The 20,019-nt window shown below is 43.8% G+C and overlaps 1 protein-coding gene and 1 long non-coding RNA gene across 2 annotated transcripts; both read left to right on the top strand.

The window, feature by feature from the left end:
* The first annotated feature begins 3,194 nt into the window (after positions 1–3,194).
* Positions 3,195–4,532, top strand: LOC120043766. Its single transcript, XR_005476511.1, has 3 exons — positions 3,195–3,229; positions 4,185–4,315; positions 4,412–4,532. It is a non-coding gene; the product is annotated as an uncharacterized LOC120043766 (long non-coding RNA).
* A 5,607-nt stretch (positions 4,533–10,139) lies between these two features.
* Positions 10,140–11,345, top strand: LOC120044145 (immunoglobulin lambda-like polypeptide 1; the record flags this gene model as incomplete). The annotated part of the gene is made up of 2 exons (XM_038988731.1): positions 10,140–10,170; positions 11,018–11,345. Coding segments are annotated over 2 exons (318 nt in total), but the record flags the coding sequence as incomplete, so codon positions are not given.
* Positions 11,346–20,019: the final 8,674 nt, after the last annotated feature.

Genomic DNA, 20,019 nt, shown 5'->3' with positions numbered 1-20,019 from the left:
ACAACTTATATAGTACATACCAAATCTCTGAGAAACAACCAACACTTTATCACAATCAAATTCTCAAGCAAGGATCTCTCTCTCCAATCTTTCCAAAATCTTCTCTCTAATGATTTCTCTCCCTCCACAAAAAGATCTCTTTTCCTGAACAGAACACTGGCTTTTATATTCCTCAGGTGGCAAAGGTAATTAGTGTCAGCTGCTTGACGAGGGGGCGTGGTCAGCTCTATTATCAATTATCAATTAGCCATGGAGAACTCAGGAAGCTATCTCCTGAAACACACACTCAAATACATACCACAACACAGAAAACTGGGGAACGTAACAGATATGATTGTATTATAAGAACATTCTGAAAGTATATATTTAATAATCTATTTAAAATAGTTAATTTGAAAAGGCAACTTGATTATTTCCTAGGCAATATTTGCTTGTACTTTTCACTGTATGAAGAATTAAAACAGTACAGTAACATGATAAATTCAATATATTCATAGTTTATATTCAATAGTGTTATAAACGTACGTCTTACTATAATGTACAAAAACATTTTACTCATGAATATTTTCTCTCCGTACATCTTTGCCAGCAGGGGGAAAAACAAGAGATATAATATTATAATATGCTTCCACCTTGTGGCTCAAACAGTTGTATTTCATTATAGTTGTATTTCATTATAGTTGTAGTTCATTGTAATAATTTCCAGACTAAATCCATCACGCTGTTTCAAATCATTCAGAAATGATAACGTTATGGAAAGTTAGTGTACAATATCTCTGTTGTCAGTACAAAGCTCTGCTCAGTTCTGTGTTGGTCTGGTTCAGAGAGGAGTGTAGTGATGTAGTTGAGACTATATCAGTCTAACTAAGGTTTAGGGACCCTCCTTCCTCTAGTACTAGTGGATGGGTGTAGTAGTAGAGAGACTATATCAGTCTAACTAAGGTTTAGGGACCCTCCTTCCTCTAGTACTAGTGGATGGGTGTAGTAGTAGAGAGACTATATCTGTCTAACTAAGGTTTAGGGACCCTCCTTCCTCTAGTACTAGTGGATGGGTGTAGTAGTAGAGAGACTATATCTGTCTAACTAAGGTTTAGGGACCCTTCTTCCTCTAGTACTAGTGGATGGGTGTAGTAGAGAGAGACTATATCTGTCTAACCAAGGTTTAGGGACCCTCCTTCCTCTAGTACTAGTGGATGGATGTAGTAGAGAGAGACTATATCTGTCTAACTAAGGTTTAGGGACCCTCCTTCCTCTAGTACTAGTGGATGGGTGTAGTAGTAGAGAGACTATATCTGTCTAACTAAGGTTTAGGGACCCTTCTTCCTCTAGTACTAGTGGATGGGTGTAGTAGTAGAGAGACTATATCTGTCTAACCAAGGTTTAGGGACCCTCCTTCCTCTAGTACTAGTGGATGGGTGTAGTAGAGAGAGACTATATCTGTCTAACTAAGGTTTAGGGACCCTCCTTCCTCTAGTACTAGTGGATGGGTGTAGTAGTAGAGAGACTATATCTGTCTAACTAAGGTTTAGGGACCCTCCTTCCTCTAGTACTAGTGGATGGGTGTAGTAGAGAGAGACTATATCTGTCTAACCAAGGTTTAGGGACCCTCCTTCCTCTAGTACTAGTGGATGGGTGTAGTAGAGAGAGACTATATCTGTCTAACTAAGGTTTAGGGACCCTCCTTCCTCTAGTACTAGTGGATGGGTGTAGTAGTAGAGAGACTATATCTGTCTAACTAAGGTTTAGGGACCCTCCTTCCTCTAGTACTAGTGGATGGGTGTAGTAGAGAGAGACTATATCTGTCTAACTAAGGTTTAGGGACCCTTCTTCCTCTGGTCCTCATGAACCCTTGTCCTGTTCCATTTTCTCTCTCTGTGTCCTCATCTGGTTCCTCACATCTGTCCTCGGTGGTGCCCTCACTCAGTCTGGTCTTGTTCACATTGGGGAGAATCCTAACTTGCAGTTCAGTCACATTTTCACTTAGTCTCCCATTGGCATCAATGCATGACTAAGTAAAGATTCACCTTAATTAGAAGTTAGGATTCACCCCATCGTGCATCAGTGATCAGAATAGAGTCTGCAGTTCTATCAACGTACAGCAGAGGAGGACATAGGACCACCAATAATGACTGAGGAAAGATCTACATGTACTTTACAACAGGAACATCTGTCTGTAGCCCACTGGTTTCAGTCCCACCCAAAGACCAGCTGTATGGTTTTCATGTCTACTATCTCTAGTTATCAGAGTCATTCACCAGGGACGTGGTCCTAGATCTGACACTGAGTTACAGGCAGTGATGTGTTGTTCCCCTTCTCCCCCAGGACACACCTGCTTCCCCTCCCCTCCTCCTCTCCTTATTTATAGCTTCATGCAAATGAAGAGGTTATTTTATCTCCTCTCAGAACTGTGTGGGGGGAGGGGGTGGTGGGGGGGTCTGCAGGTGACCAGAGGAGTAGACTGAAACTGAAAATGTGTCCCAAATGGCACTATGTTCCCTTTATAGTGCACTACTTTTGACAAAGGCCCATTGGGTTCTGGTCAACAGTAGTGCACTATAAAGGGAATAGGGAGACATCCTGAGTACCTCATAATTATGTTAGTCTTGTGTAGAACTAGTATAGGATAATAAACTCCATTCATGGTTTGATGGAGGTAGGAGATTAGATACCTCATCATTATGTTAGTCTTGTGTAGAACTAGTATAGGATATTAAACTCCAGTTATGGTTTGATGGAGGTAGAATATGAGTCAGTGAAGAAGACAGGGCCTCATGTAGAGCAATGAGAATAGCTGGTGATTGGTTAACTTCAGAGGCCCCTCCCTCTGGTCCTCCCTGTCTGTCTCCTTATAGGTGGGTCCTGCAGCCTCTCCTCTCCTCACACTCCAACCCTGCTCATCTCTCAGCTGGACAGTAAGGGCCTTTCACACGACACACTGACAACATGCTGGGGACACTCTGCACTCTCATCACTGCTCTAACATGTAAGGAATTTACTATATGTTCAACATGAATCAAAACAAGACATTAGAAGTTGTTAATTCATGTATGATTACATGTCTTAAATTGTATTTCATTCCCACAGATGTCAGTTGCCAGAAAGCAGTGACACAGACACCTTCAGTACTGACTGTCAGTACAAAGGGGACTGCCACTTTTTACTGTGACATCACCAAAGATGAAGGCAATTACGTAAGCTGGTATAAACAGGTTCCAGGAGGAGCTCCTCAGTATGTGTTAGGTTATTACTATACAAATGACTCTCCTGATGAATATGATCTGGTTTCTCCTCTGATCGTTTCACATCTAAAGCCACGTCTGATAAGGATTATCAGTTTATAATCAGTAATGTGGAGGAGACAGACTCAGCAGTGTATTACTGTCAGACATGGGACGACTCTGTTGAAGAGGCTGTATCACAGTGATATACACCATGACAAAAACCTCCTCACCAAACACACTCACTTCTGCTTTCAGATGTTCTGAATATAGACACTAACTGAATGTCAAGTCATCCTGAACCAGTATGTCTGCAGTAGGAGAACATTCCATGCTTGTGTTTTACACAAAACCCTTCACACATTTACTAGAATGTTGTCATTAACAATTACACCTAGTTGTCACAAAGCATGAATGATAAAGTGATATTCCAGAAGGTTCAGTCCTAACAGAAGACTCCATGTATCAGACAACCTCCATGATAGTCAGTCCCCTGGTTTACAGTAGAGACATATTACATCAACAGTCATTTAGTGATGTACTGTTAGTTCAGAACCCCACTATCAGGTCCAGATAATATTATTATAATGTTATTATTATACATATTATGAACTGCTGATTTAAACTAACTAACATAACTGAGAAGAAACATAATACTGATCTTTACAATGCAACAAAACAAATCCAATATGTTTATGAAATAGTCTTATCTCAAATATTTGCATTTTTTATAGTTTAATATTGACTCTAATTGAAATGTATGTCACAGTTATGAAGATATAGGATACGTCCAGATATTATTTAGAAATCTGTCTGTTGGTCTTGTGAAGACCCAGATACAGTAAGTTTGAGAGTAGAGAGTGATTGGTTAACTGTAGAGGCCCCTCCCTCTGGTCCTCCCTGGCTTGGTGATAGGTTACCTGCAGAGGCCCCTCCCTCTGGTCCTCCCTGTCTGTCTCCTTATAGGTGGGTTCTGCAGCCTCTCCTCTCCTCACACTCCAACCCTGCTCATCTCTCAGCTGGACAGTAAGGGCCGTTCACACCACACACTGACAACATGCTGGGGACACTCTGCACTCTCATCACTGCTCTAACATGTAAGGAGTCTGACTTCCTGGAGGTTTTATTTCCTAGTTTATTAATAATGAGTCTGTATGTTTCTCTTTACTACATGTCATCTTCTTATTTCCAAGGTGTCAGTGGTGTGACTGTGGTGACACAGAAGCCTCCTGTTGTGACAGTGAGCAAAGGAGACACGGCCACTATGGACTGTAACCTGGGGACTGTTGATAATAGAGACGGCCACTCTGGACTGTAACCTGGGGACTGTTGATAATAGAGACGGCCACTATGGACTGTAACCTGGGGACTGTTGATAATAGAGAAGTCCACTCTGGACTGTAACCTGGGGACTGTTGATAATAGAGACGGCCACTCTGGACTGTAACCTGGGGACTGTTGATAATAGAGACGACCACTCTGGACTGTAACCTGGGGACTGTTGATGATAGAGACGGACACTCTGGACTGTAACCTGGGGACTGTTGATAATAGAGACGGACACTCTGGACTGTAACCTGGGGACTGTTGATAATAGAGACGACCACTCTGGACTGTAACCTGGGGACTGTTGATAATAGAGACGGACACTCTGGACTGTAACCTGGAGACTGTTGATAATAGAGACGGACACTCTGGACTGTAACCTGGGGACTGTTGATGATAGAGACGACCACTCTGGACTGTAACCTGGGGACTGTTGATGATAGAGACAGCCACTATGGACTGTAACCTGGGGACTGTTGATAATAGAGACGACCACTCTGGACTGTAACCTGGGGACTGTTGATAATAGAGACAGCCACTATGGACTGTAACCTGGGGACTGTTGATAATAGAGACGACCACTCTGGACTGTAACCTGGGGACTGTTAATAATAGAGACGACCACTCTGGACTGTAACCTGGGGACTGTTGATAATAGAGACGACCACTCTGGACTGTAACCTGGGGACTGTTGATAGTAGAGAAGGCCACTATGGACTGTAACCTGGGGACTGTTGATAATATTGCTGGTTGGTATAAACAGGTTCCAGGAGGAGTCCCTCAGGACGTGTTAAGGTGGTACCACACTGGTTGGAGCTCTGTAGAATATGGTTCTGGTTTCTCCTCTCATAAATTCACATCTAATCATCAGTCTAAATCAGATTATTGTTTGATTATTAACACTGTGGAGGAGACAGACTCAGTAGTGTATTACTGTCAGACTCAAAATGACTCTACTATCACAGTGATATACACTATGACAAAAACCTCCTCACCAAATACACTCACTTCTGCTTCATGCGTGGCAGAGGGGTGAACTCTAAGAAGCAGCAGTTGATCAGTGATTATTGTAACAATATATACATGTCACAATGGGAGATCTGGAAATGGAAGAACCATTCATTCCTACATGTCAAAAAGATTATAAGAAGACATTGTCTGAAATGAAACTAATGTTGTCTCTCTTGTTTTGATCATCATCATCATCATCATCATCATCAGGTCAAAACTGCATCATATGGATATTGCTTTAACTGATGGATTCAAAAGGACCAGACACCAACAGCAGAATATGATGCTATTCTATATACTGTTACTTCATAGAGAGGAACTCTAGAAAAGCCTGAGATGTTTGTAGTGAGAGTGAAGCTCTGTCTGAATGGATGTTTCAGTTCCTGTCCTCTCAGTAGAGAGAGTGAAGCTCTGTCTGAATGGGATGTTTCAGTTCCTGTCCTCTCAGTAGAGAGAGTGGAGCTCTGTCTGAATGGGATGTTTCAGTTCCTGTCCTCTCAGTAGAGAGAGTGAAGCTCTGTCTGAATGGATGTTTCAGTTCCTGTCCTCTCAGTAGAGAGAGTGAAGCTCTGTCTGAATGGGATGTTTCAGTTCCTGTCCTCTCAGTAGAGAGAGTGAAGCTCTGTCTGGATGGGATGTTTCAGTACCTGTCCTCTCAGGAGAGAGAGTGAAGCTCTGTCTGAATGGATGTTTCAGTTCCTGTCCTCTCAGTAGAGAGAGTGAAGCTCTGTCTGAATGGGATGGTTCAGTCCCTGTCCTCTCAGTAGAGAGAGTGAAGCTCTGTCTGAATGGGATGTTTCAGTTCCTGTCCTCTCAGTAGAGAGAGTGAAGCTGTCTAAATGGGATGTTTCAGTTCCTGTCCTCTCAGTAGAGAGAGTGAAGCTCTGTCTGAATGGGATGGTTCAGTCCCTGTCCTCTCAGTAGAGAGAGTGAAGCTCTGTCTGAATGGGATGTTTCAGTTCCTGTCCTCTCAGTAGAGAGAGTGAAGCTGTCTAAATGGGATGTTTCAGTTCCTGTCCTCTCAGTAGTGAGAGTGAGGAGGTTATTGTACGGCCGTGTATACAAACTGAATCATCTGTGGCATCATCAAACTTCCGGCGCCGACCGAGATGGCCGCCTCGCTTCGCGTTCCTTGGAAAATATGCAGTATTTTGTTTTTTTATGTGTTATTCCTTACATTGGTACCCCAGGTAATCTTAGGTTTCATTACATACAGTCGGGAGGAACTACTGAATATAAGAGCAACGTCAACTCACCACCGTTACAACCAGGAATACGACTTTCCCGAAACGGATCCAGTGTTTTGCCTTCCACCCAATACAATGGATCTGATCCCAGCCGGCGACCCTATGCGACGCCGTAAAAGGGGAAAACGTAGCGGTCTCCTGGTCAGGCTTCGGAGACGGGCACATCGCGCTCCACTCCCTAGCATACTACTCGCCAATGTCCAGTCTCTTGACAATAAGGTTGATGAAATCAGAGCAAGGGTTACATTCCAGAGAGACATCAGAGATTGTAACGTTCTCTGCTTCACGGAAACATGGCTAACTCAAGTGACGCTAACGGAGTCGGTGCAGCCAGCTGCTTTCTTCACGCATCGCGCCGACAGAAACATACATCTTTCTGGTAAGAAGAGGGGCGGGGGTGTATGCCTTATGATTAACGAGACGTGGTGTGATCATAACAACATACAGGAACTCAAGTCATTCTGTTCACCCGATCTAGAATTCCTCACAATCAAATGTTGACCGCATTATCTACCAAGGGAATTCTCTTCGATTATAATCACAGCCGTATATATTCCCCCCCAAGCAGACACATCGATGGCCCTGAACAAACTTTATCTGACTCTTTGTAAACTGGAAACCACACACCCTGAGGCTGCATTCATCGTAGCTGGGGATTTCAACAAGGCTAATCTGAAAACAAAACTCCCTAAATTCTATCAGCATATCGATTGTGCTACCAGGGCTGGTAAAACCTTGGATCATTGTTATACTAACTTCCGCGACGCATATAAGGCCCTCCCCCGCCCACCTTTCGGAAAAGCTGACCACGACTCCATTTTGTTGCTTCCAGCCTACAAACAGAAACTAAAACAGCAAGCTCCCGCGCGCAGGTCTGTTCAACGCTGGTCCGACCAATCTGATTCCACGCTTCAAGACTGCTTCGATCACGCGGATTGGAATATGTTCCGCATTGCGTCCAACAACAACATTGACAAATACGCTGATTCGGTGAGCGAGTTCATTAGAAAGTGCATTGACGATGTCGTACCCACAGCAACGATTAAAACATTCCCAAACCAGAAACCGTGGATTGATGGCAGCATTCGCGTGAAACTGAAAGCGCGAACCACTGCTTTTAACCAGGGCAAGGTGACCGGAAACATGACCGAATACAAACAGTGTAGCTATTCTCTCCGCAAGGCAATCAAACTAGCTAAGTCCCAGTATAGAGACAAAATAGAGTCGCAATTCAACAGCTCAGACACAAGAGGTATGTGGCAGGGTCTACAGTCAATCACGGATTACAAAAAGAAAACCAGCCCCGTCGCGGACCAGGATGTCTTGCTCCCAGACAGGCTAAATAACTTTTTTGCACGCTTTGAGGACAATACAGTGCCACTGACACGGCCCGCTACCAAAACCTGCGGGCTCTCCTTCACTGCAGCCGAGGTGAGTAAAACATTTAAACGTGTTAACCCTCGCAAGGCTGCAGGCCCAGACGGCATTCCCAGCCGCGTCCTCAGAGCATGCGCAGACCAGCTGGCTGGTGTGTTTACGGACATATTCAATCAATCCTTATCCCAGTCTGCTGTCCCCACATGCTTCAAGAGGGCCACCATTGTTCCTGTTCCCAAGAAAGCTAAGGTAACTGAGCTAAACGACTACCGCCCCGTAGCACTCACTTCCGTCATCATGAAGTGCTTTGAGAGACTAGTTAAGGACCATATCACCTCCACCCTACCGGACACCCTAGACCCACTGCAATTTGCTTACCGACCCAATAGGTCCACAGACGACGCAATCGCAACCACACTGCACACTGCCCTAACCCATCTGGACAAGAGGAATACCTATGTGAGAATGCTGTTCATCGACTACAGCTCAGCATTTAACACCATAGTACCCTCCAAACTCGTCATCAAGCTCGAGACCCTGGGTCTCGACCCCGCCCTGTGCAACTGGGTCCTGGACTTCCTGACGGGCCGCCCCCAGGTGGTGAGGGTAGGTAACAACATCTCCACCCCGCTGATCCTCAACACTGGGGCCCCACAAGGGTGCGTTCTGAGCCCTCTCCTGTACTCCCTGTTCACCCACGACTGCGTGGCCATGCACGCCTCCAACTCAATCATCAAGTTTGCGGATGACACTACAGTGGTAGGCTTGATTACCAACAACGACGAGACGGCCTACAGGGAGGAGGTGAGGGCCCTCGGAGTGTGGTGTCAGGAAAATAACCTCACACTCAACGTCAACAAAACAAAGGAGATGATTGTGGACTTCAGGAAACAGCAGAGGGAGCACCCCCCTATCCACATCGACGGGACAGTAGTGGAGAAGGTGGAAAGTTTTAAGTTCCTCGGTGTACACATCACGGACAAACTGAATTGGTCCACCCACACAGACAGCGTTGTGAAGAAGGCGCAGCAGCGCCTCTTCAACCTCAGGAGGCTGAAGAAATTCGGCTTGTCACCAAAAGCACTCACAAACCTCTACAGATGCACAATCGAGAGCATCCTGTCGGGCTGTATCACCGCCTGGTATGGCAACTGCTCCGCCCACAACCGTAAGGCTCTCCAGAGGGTAGTGAGGTCTGCACAACGCATCACCGGGGCAAACTACCTGCCCTCCAGGACACCTACACCACCCGATGTCACAGGAAGGCCATAAAGATCATCAAGGACAACAACCACCCAAGCCACTGCCTGTTCACGCCGCTATCATCCAGAAGGCGAGGTCAGTACAGGTGCATCAAAGCAGGGACCGAGAGACTGAAAAACAGCTTCTATCTCAAGGCCATCAGACTGTTAAACAGCCACCACTAACATTTAGCGGCCGCTGCCAACATACTGACTCAACTCCAGCCACTTTAATAATAGGAATTGATGGAAATTATGTAAAAATGTACCACTAGCCACTTTAAACAATGCCACTTAATATAATGTTTACATACCCTACATTACTCATCTCATATGTATATGTATATACTGTACTCTATATCATCTACTGCATCTTGCCATCTTTATGTAATACATGTATCACTAGCCACTTTAAACTATGCCACTTTATGTTTACATACCCTACATTACTCATCTCATATGTATATACTGTACTCTATACATCTACTGCATCTTGCCTATGCCGTTCTGTACCATCACTCATTCATATATCTTTATGTACATATTCTTTATCCCTTTACACTTGTGTGTATAAGGTAGTAGTTGTGGAATTGTTAGGTTAGATTACTTGTTGGTTATTACTGCATTGTCGGAACTAGAAGCACAAGCATTTCGCTACACTCGCATTAACATCTGCTAACCATGTGTATGTGACAAATAAAATTTGATTTGATTTGGTATTCGGACCAGGAACCAAGCTCATTGTTACTGGTGAGTACCCTTCTAATGTTTTAATCTACAGAATAGGTTTTGTTTCTACTATAGTGTTGGTCAGATATATATATATATATATATATATATATATATATATATATATATATATATATTTTTTTTTAAATGTTTGTTTAATAAAATGTCATTTAAATTCACTGATTTAATATTTTGCACCTGCTTTAATCCTGTCTCGTATGTTGTTTGTAAATGACTTATGAAACAGTTTGATGACAGTGTTAATGTCTCTGGTTGATCTGCTCTGTTCATGTTTAATCATGAATATCTTGTGTTTCTGTTGTCTGTATAACTCAATGTAAAGGAGATCTTTCATCTCAAAGTGTTTAATCATGAATATCTTGTGTTTCTGTTGTCTATATAACTCAATGTAAAGGAGATCTTTCATCTCCAAGTGTTTAATCATTAATATCTTGTGTTTCTGTTGTCTGTATAACTCAATGTAAAGGAGATATTTCATCTCCAGAAATTTTATCCAGCTCAATTTCTTAGACAAATATATATATTTTTTAATCCCATTTCCTTGTGAATTATTTGTATTTTACAGTTAAAATGTCCACATTTCGTTCAGCTTTTAGCATTTTAGTCTTCCAGAGCTGTGATGTAATATTATAAATAATGTATTAATAAATTGCTCTGTCTCTCATTTTAAAACCTTAACACCGTATGATTCCTTCTATCAGTATCATTGTAAACATCATGAAGAGCAGTTCTCTATATAATTGCTCTTAATGCAGGGTGTATTGGTAATGATACCCACATGTACTGAAATATAAACTGTTATCCATTGTGTTTTCTTCTCATCCCATCCGTTGACTACTTTCTACAGATGGAGATCTTGCTACACCTGCTGTGACTCTGTTCCCTCCATCCACTGAAGACCTCAAGTCCAGCAGAGCAACACTGGTGTGTCTGACTAGTAACCTGTCTCAGAAGTCCAAGGGGTTGGCAGATGTCAGATGGATGTCTAACAGTGAATCAGTGACAGAAGATGTTTCTACCAGCCCTGCTGAGCAGCAACCAGACAAAACCTTCAAGATCAGCAGCTATCTGACCATTCAGACTGCAGAGTGGGATAAGGGCGTGGTTGTCGTGTCTTTACTATCATTAAATTGAAGACTTATAGTTTTTATCAAAGATTCTCTGTAATTAGTTATTACGCGTTCAACTGATTAATAACGTAACTAATTAACTAGGAAGTTGGGGCACCAAGGAAAAATATTCAGATTACAAAGTTATCATTACCTAAAATAACTTTTCAGATATTTTATCTGATCAATTAGTCTTCGAATTAATTAATTATTTACTTTACCTCACGTTAGTCTCATTCCAAACGTCGTAAATTGTTGGTTATCTGCACGAACCCAGTCTTCACTATGAGTCATCCATACATCAATTGTCTTAAATCATTTATTTATTACTAACTAAGTAATTCACAGAAATGCATAAACAAACAAACAAACAAATTAAATGTGGTTACAACAAATGATAGGAGAATCGGCCCTAGTGGGCTAAACCGGCATGGCGGCTTGTTAGACAAGAGGGGGAGTGGGGGTCGACTAAGAAGTCACTACAAAGTGATAACTATAACAATTGAGATGCTAATCCTTTGCACATGAACGCTCACTCATTCGGGAACAATTGCAATCAATATATATATATTTACGCTTAGTGTGTCGTCTTGATCGCTGGTGAAAAGTTTGTTTCTGTTGGAGAGTTTCGTCCTCTCTCTCCCTCTCTCTGTCGTGGTTATTGTGGATAGTTCAGAGTGACATTCGTTATAGAATGGATGTTTCGGCGGTTGTCGTTCTTCGCGTTCAATGATACCGAATTCCTAGATGTAGACTAGTAATCAATATCAAAGACTTGTTCTTATTCTGTCGGTATCGATAGTCTAAGAGTTTAACCACGTGGTATGGTTAAAAGATTCAGCAATGGTCTGCAACCTTCTTCCACTCCTAATGGAGAAAAACATGGTCTAGTGATAATTTCTCAAAGTTGGGTTTTTATTCAGAATTGCAGAAAGGGGCTGTCCCAGGATGTCTGACCCTAACTGGGCTCAGGGGCGGTCCTCTGATTTAGTTCAAATCAAAAGTGATTAAATTTTTCTTCATTAAACAGTCCAAAATCATATTGCACAATTATACAAACAGTATCATACTCACTCATTCATCTTATACAACAATTAGATGTAAACCTCATATCTGAGGCTATTATATAAACAGCGGTATGGTAATGTAGCCACACAGTCTCCCGTGAGTTTCCCAAGTTGTGACAAACGGACCAGTTCATTGCTGGAATCTTCACCGATCTTTTATACTTTTCCCGGAACATGAAATTTGTTCGTACCTCAAGTTCTGTGAGGTGGAAGAAATCCCTTTGTTCTCTATGAAAGTGTACCCTCTGCTATACTGTGTGTCCATGAGGAGATTCTCAGGAATTTACGACGTCTCTCTGACCACAGCAACCTAGTTGAAGGAGGAAAGGGGAAGGCAGGGAGTGGCAGGGAGAGGGGGATGGGGCTTGCTGTACCCAAACAGGCAACGTCATGACATGGTGTTCACATGTAAAGTGTCGTTGGGGTCAACATTCTCTGAGAAAGAGATCAGAAAGACTAGTTGTAGTCTGTAAATCAATAGTTTCAGACAATCAATACAACTGGTAGTTCGTTATAGCTTCACAGCGAGTGAAGCTGTTATTTTGTTAGAACATTTTAGTGATGTTTTGATCCTTGCTTTGCTGTTAAATATAGAAGTTAAAATCTTAACATGGATGATATTGGGCTGAAGTCTGAATGCAGCAGTGAATAGTATGACAATAACCAATGTAATGTCAAATAGTTGTTGAGGGTTGTTTCTCATGACAAGTTACTATTGATGCATTCACTGTACCAGCATCATGTTCTCTAAAACATAACATCTGAAATACTGTCATGATGACTAGGTCTCTCTACTATTGTGAAATGAGTTGAATTACTAATGATTAATAGAGGAATAGTTAGAGCTTTGTTGTATTGTAGATATTAAATAAAGAACATTCTAAAGAACAAGTGTTTGTATTTGAGCATGTTGATGAGTTTCAGTGTTAGCAGCACTAAATGAGGGTGAATCTGGATAATGACTGTTTAAATTGAACCAAGACAGAGGAGCCCAGAATCCTTACCTGGTTTATTATCATAAGAAGGATTCTGACCAACCAGTGATGACCTAACAGTTGACTGTAGCCTTACATTGAAGAGCCTGTGGTTAATATGATGGAAATGTAGGCAGAATTTTTCACAGCACTGAATGAGGTGGAATCTGGAAACTATTGAACCAAGATAGAGGGTGGAGGGATGTGGAGTGGAACTATGGACACTTAGAGACACAGAGGAGGGAGAGAAAGTTACAGAAGTTAGGCGGAGAGAAAGAGAAGCATCCAGGTATTTCAGACTAAAACACCGGCCTCCATTTTAACTGAGGATGCAGGAATGACAGGTCAATGTTTAGAGAGTTTGAAGCTGTCATTATTACATGGTTTAAACTGTTCTCTAGTATTAATATTAGATGTTGGACTCAGTATCATTTCAGCATGAATTACAACTGTATAAGTCTGGTCTTCACTTAGTCTCCAATTGGCATCAATCCATGACTAAGTAAACACTCAATGAGGTCCTTTATCTACTTCCCCAGAGTCAGATGAAGATCGCACAATGACTGGAAGTCTATGGGAAACGCTAGTTAACATTGACTGACTAAACTAACTAACTTCCTTCAAACTGGACACAGAGAAATACAAATGGTATGAACAAGTCCATCTGACTCTGGGGAAGTATATAAAGGGCCTCATTGCCAAAATTAGAAGGGATGGTAAAGTATCCCCTTAAGTGGAAGTTAGAATTGGTCCAACATATAGAGGGTCATGTCATGCTGTGTTTCATATTCTGCATCAGTGATCAGAACAGAGGCTGCAGTTCTATCAACGTACAGCAGAGGAGGACATACAACCACCAATAATGACTGAGGAAAGATCTACATGTACTTTACAACAGGAACAGCTGTCTGTAGACCACTGGTTTCAGTCCCACCCAAAGACCAGCTGATAGTTTCATGTCTACTATCTCTAGTTATCAGAGTCATTCACCAGGGACGTGTTCTCGCTCTGACACTGAGTTACAGGCAGTGATGTGTTGCTCCCTTTCTCCCCCTTTCTCCCCCAGGACACCTGCTTCCCCTCCTCCCCTTATTTATAGCTTCATGTAAATTAAGAGGTTGTTTTATCTCCTCTCAGAACTGTGTGTGTGGGGGGAGAGGACAAAAACTGAGACTATGTCCCTAATTGCACTCTATTCCCTTTACAGTGCACTACTTATGACAAAGTCTCATTGGGTTCTGGTCAACAGTAGTCCACTATAAAAGGATTAGGGAGACATTTGGGACTAAAATTGAGTACCTCATCATTATGTTGGTCCTGTGTAGAACTAGTATAGGATATTAAACTACAGTTATGGTTTGATGGAGGTAGAATATGAGTCAGTGATGAAGACAGGTCCTCATGTAGAGCAATGAGAGTAGCTGGTGATTGGTTAACTGTAGAGGTCCCTCCCTCTAGTCCTCCCTGTCTGTCTCCTTATAGGTGGGTTCTGCAGCCTCTCCTCTCCTCACACTCCAACCCTGCTCATCTCTCAGCTGGACAGTAAGGGCCGTTCACACCACACACTGACAACATGCTGGGGACACTCTGCACTCTCATCACTGCTCTAACATGTAAGGAATTTACTGTTTGTTCATTCTGAATCTAAAAACAATGCCAATGAAGTTTTACATTCATGTATGATTAATTGTCTTAATAAATGGTGTGTTTAATTCCCACAGATGTCAGTTGCCAGAAAGCAGTGACACAGACACCTTCAGTACTGACTGTCAGTACAAAGGGGACTGCTACTTTTTACTGTGACATTACCAAACATGAAGGCAATTACGTAAGCTGGTATAAACAGGTTCCAGGAGGAGCTCCTCAGTATGTGTTAAGGTTTTACCGTACTCATGCCTCTCCTGATGAATATGGTTCTGGTTTCTCCTCTGATCGTTTCACATCTAAAGCCACGTCTGATAAGGATTATCAGTTTATAATCAGTAATGTGGAGGAGACAGACTCAGCAGTGTATTACTGTCAGACTCGGAATGACTCTCCTTATGCGCAAGTATCACAGTGATATACACCATGACAAAAACCTCCCCACCAAACACACTCACTTCTGCTTTCAGATGTTCTGAATATAGACACTAACTGAATGTCAAGTCATCCTGAACCAGTATGTCTGCAGTAGGAGAACATTCCATGCTTGTGTTTTACACAAAACCCTTCACACATTTACTAGAATGTTGTCATTAACAATTACACCTAGTTGTCACAAAGCATGAATGATAAAGTGATATTCCAGAAGGTTCAGTTTTAACAGAAGACTCCATGTATCAGACAACCTCCATGATAGTCAGTCCCCTGGTTTACAGTAGAGACATATTACATCAACAGTCATTTAGTGACGTACTGTTAGTTCAGAACCCCACTATCAGGTCCAGATAATATTATTATAATGTTATTATCTATATTATGACATGCTGATTTTAAGGAAACTTACCAACATAACTCAAATGAAACCAAATACTGCTCTTTTCAGTGTAACCAAAATGATCCCATATGGTTGTTGTTAGTCCAATATAAAATATTGATATTTTTGATTGTTGAATAGTTACAGTAATTTAAATTTATTAAATGTCCATCATACAGAAGTTGATAGGGTGAGATATAGAGGCCCCTCCCTCTGGTCCTCCCTGGTTTGGTGATAGGTTAACTACAGAGGCCCCTCCCAGTGGTCCTCCCTGTCTGTCTCCTTATAGGTGGGTCCTGCAGCCTCTCCTCTCCTCACACTCCAACCCTGCTCATCTCTCAGCTGGACAGGTCGTTCACACCACACACTGACAACATGCTGGGGACACTCTGCACTCTCATCACTGCTCTAACATGTAAGAAGTCTGACTTCCCGGAGGTTTTACTTCCTGGTTTATTGATAATGAGTCTGTATGTTTCTCTTCACTACATGTCATCTTATTATTTCCCAGGTGTCAGTGGTGTGACTGTGGTGACACAGAAGCCAATTGTTGTAACGGTGAGGAAAGGAGAGACGGCCACTGTAACCTGGGGACTGTTGATAATAGAGACGGGCACTCTGGACTGTAACCTGGGGACTGTTGATAATAGAGACGACCACTCTGGACTGTAACCTGGGGTCTGTTGATAATAGAGACGGCCACTCTGGACTTTAACCTGGGGACTGTTGATAATAGAGACGGGCACTCTGGACTGTAACCTGGGGACTGTTGATAGTAGAGACGGCCACTCTGGACTGTAACCTGGGGACTGTTGATAATAGAGACGGGCACTCTGGACTGTAACCTGGGGACTGTTGATAATAGAGACGGGCACTCTGGACTGTAACCTGGGGACTGTTGATAATAGAGACGGCCACTCTGGACTGTAACCTGGGGACTGTTGATAATAGAGACGGGCACTCTGGACTGTAACCTGGGGACTGTTGATAATAGAGACGGGCACTCTGGACTGTAACCTGGGGACTGTTGATAATAGAGACGGGCACTCTGGACTGTAACCTGGGGACTGTTGATAATAGAGACGGGCACTCTGGACTGTAACCTGGGGACTGTTGATAATAGAGACGGGCACTCTGGACTGTAACCTGGGGACTGTTGATAATAGAGACGGCCACTCTGGACTGTAACCTGGGGACTATTGATAATAGAGACGGGCACTCTGGACTGTAACCTGGGGACTGTTGATATTAGACACGGCCACTCTGGACTGTAACCTGGGGACTGTTGATGATAGAGACGGCCACTCTGGACTGTAACCTGGGGACTGTTGATAATAGAGACGGGCACTCTGGACTGTAACCTGGGGACTGTTGATAATAGAGACGGCCACTCTGGACTGTAACCTGGGGACTATTGATAATAGAGACGGGCACTCTGGACTGTAACCTGGGGACTGTTGATATTAGACACGGCCACTCTGGACTGTAACCTGGGGACTGTTGATAATAGAGACGGCCACTCTGGACTGTAACCTGGGGACTGTTGATAGTAGAGACGGCCACTCTGGACTGTAACCTGGGGACTGTTGATAGTAGAGACGGCCACTCTGGACTGTAACCTGGGGACTGTTGATAATAGAGATGGCCACTCTGGACTGTAACCTGGGGACTGTTGATAATAGAGAAGGCCACTCTGGACTATAACCTGGGGACTGTTGATAATAGAGACGGCCACTCTGGACTGTAACCTGGTGACTGTTGATAATAGAGACGGCCACTCTGGACTGTAACCTGGGGACTGTTGATAATAGAGATGGCCACTATGGACTGTAACCTGGGGACTGTTGATAGTAGAGACGGCCACTCTGGACTGTAACCTGGGGACTGTTGATAATAGAGACGGCCACTCTGGACTGTAACCTGGGGACTGTTGATAATAGAGACGGCCACTATGGACTGTAACCTGGGGACTGTTGATGATAGAGACGGCCACTATGGACTGTAACCTGGTGACTGTTGATGATAGAGATGGCCACTCTGGACTGTAACCTGGTGACTGTTGATGATAGAGATGGCCACTCTGGACTGTAACCTGGGTACTGTTGATAATAGAGACGGCCACTCTGGACTGTAACCTGGGAACTGTTGATAATAGAGTTGGCCACTATGGATGGTAACCTGGGGTCTGTTGATAATAGAGACGGCCACTCTGGACTGTAACCTGGGGACTGTTGATGATAGAGATGGCCACTCTGGACTGTAACCTGGTGACTGTTGATGATAGAGATGGCCACTCTGGACTGTAACCTGGGGACTGTTGATGATAGAGACGGCCACTCTGGACTGTAACCTGGGGACTGTTGATGATAGAGATGGCCACTCTGGACTGTAACCTGGTGACTGTTGATGATAGAGATGGCCACTCTGGACTGTAACCTGGGGACTGTTGATGATAGAGATGGCCACTCTGGACTGTAACCTGGGAACTGTTGATAATAGAGACGGCCACTATGGACTGTAACCTGGGGACTGTTGATAATAGAGACGGCCACTCTGGACTGTAACCTGGGGACTGTTGATAATAGAGACGGGCACTCTGGACTGTAACCTGGGGACTGTTGATAATAGAGACGACCACTCTGGACTGTAACCTGGGGTCTGTTGATAATAGAGACGGCCACTCTGGACTTTAACCTGGGGACTGTTGATAATAGAGACGGGCACTCTGGACTGTAACCTGGGGACTGTTGATAGTAGAGACGGCCACTCTGGACTGTAACCTGGGGACTGTTGATAATAGAGACGGCCACTCTGGACTGTAACCTGGGGACTGTTGATGATAGAGATGGCCACTCTGGACTGTAACCTGGGAACTGTTGATAATAGAGACGGCCACTATGGACTGTAACCTGGGGACTGTTGATGATAGAGATGGCCACTCTGGACTGTAACCTGGTGACTGTTGATGATAGAGATGGCCACTCTGGACTGTAACCTGGGTACTGTTGATAATAGAGACGGCCACTCTGGACTGTAACCTGGGAACTGTTGATAATAGAGTTGGCCACTATGGATGGTAACCTGGGGTCTGTTGATAATAGAGACGGCCACTCTGGACTGTAACCTGGGGACTGTTGATGATAGAGATGGCCACTCTGGACTGTAACCTGGTGACTGTTGATGATAGAGATGGCCACTCTGGACTGTAACCTGGGGACTGTTGATGATAGAGACGGCCACTCTGGACTGTAACCTGGGGACTGTTGATGATAGAGATGGCCACTCTGGACTGTAACCTGGTGACTGTTGATGATAGAGATGGCCACTCTGGACTGTAACCTGGGGACTGTTGATGATAGAGATGGCCACTCTGGACTGTAACCTGGGAACTGTTGATAATAGAGACGGCCACTATGGACTGTAACCTGGGGACTGTTGATAATAGAGACGGCCACTCTGGACTGTAACCTGGGGACTGTTGATAATAGAGACGGGCACTCTGGACTGTAACCTGGGGACTGTTGATAATAGAGACGACCACTCTGGACTGTAACCTGGGGTCTGTTGATAATAGAGACGGCCACTCTGGACTTTAACCTGGGGACTGTTGATAATAGAGACGGGCACTCTGGACTGTAACCTGGGGACTGTTGATAGTAGAGACGGCCACTCTGGACTGTAACCTGGGGACTGTTGATAATAGAGACGGGCACTCTGGACTGTAACCTGGGGACTGTTGATAATAGAGACGGGCACTCTGGACTGTAACCTGGGGACTGTTGATAATAGAGACGGCCACTCTGGACTGTAACCTGGGGACTGTTGATAATAGAGACGGGCACTCTGGACTGTAACCTGGGGACTGTTGATAATAGAGACGGGCACTCTGGACTGTAACCTGGGGACTGTTGATAATAGAGACGGGCACTCTGGACTGTAACCTGGGGACTGTTGATAATAGAGACGGGCACTCTGGACTGTAACCTGGGGACTGTTGATAATAGAGACGGGCACTCTGGACTGTAACCTGGGGACTGTTGATAATAGAGACGGGCCACTCTGGACTGTAACCTGGGGACTATTGATAATAGAGACGGGCACTCTGGACTGTAACCTGGGGACTGTTGATAATTAGACACGGCCACTCTGGACTGTAACCTGGGGACTGTTGATGATAGAGACGGCCACTCTGGACTGTAACCTGGGGACTGTTGATAATAGAGACGGGCACTCTGGACTGT

Source organism: Salvelinus namaycush, chromosome 3 (assembly GCF_016432855.1).
Source record: "Salvelinus namaycush isolate Seneca chromosome 3, SaNama_1.0, whole genome shotgun sequence".
NCBI classification, from domain to species: Eukaryota; Metazoa; Chordata; class Actinopteri; order Salmoniformes; family Salmonidae; genus Salvelinus; species Salvelinus namaycush.
Note: the sequence above shows the minus strand (reverse complement) of the source record. Positions and strands in the feature narration are given on the sequence as shown.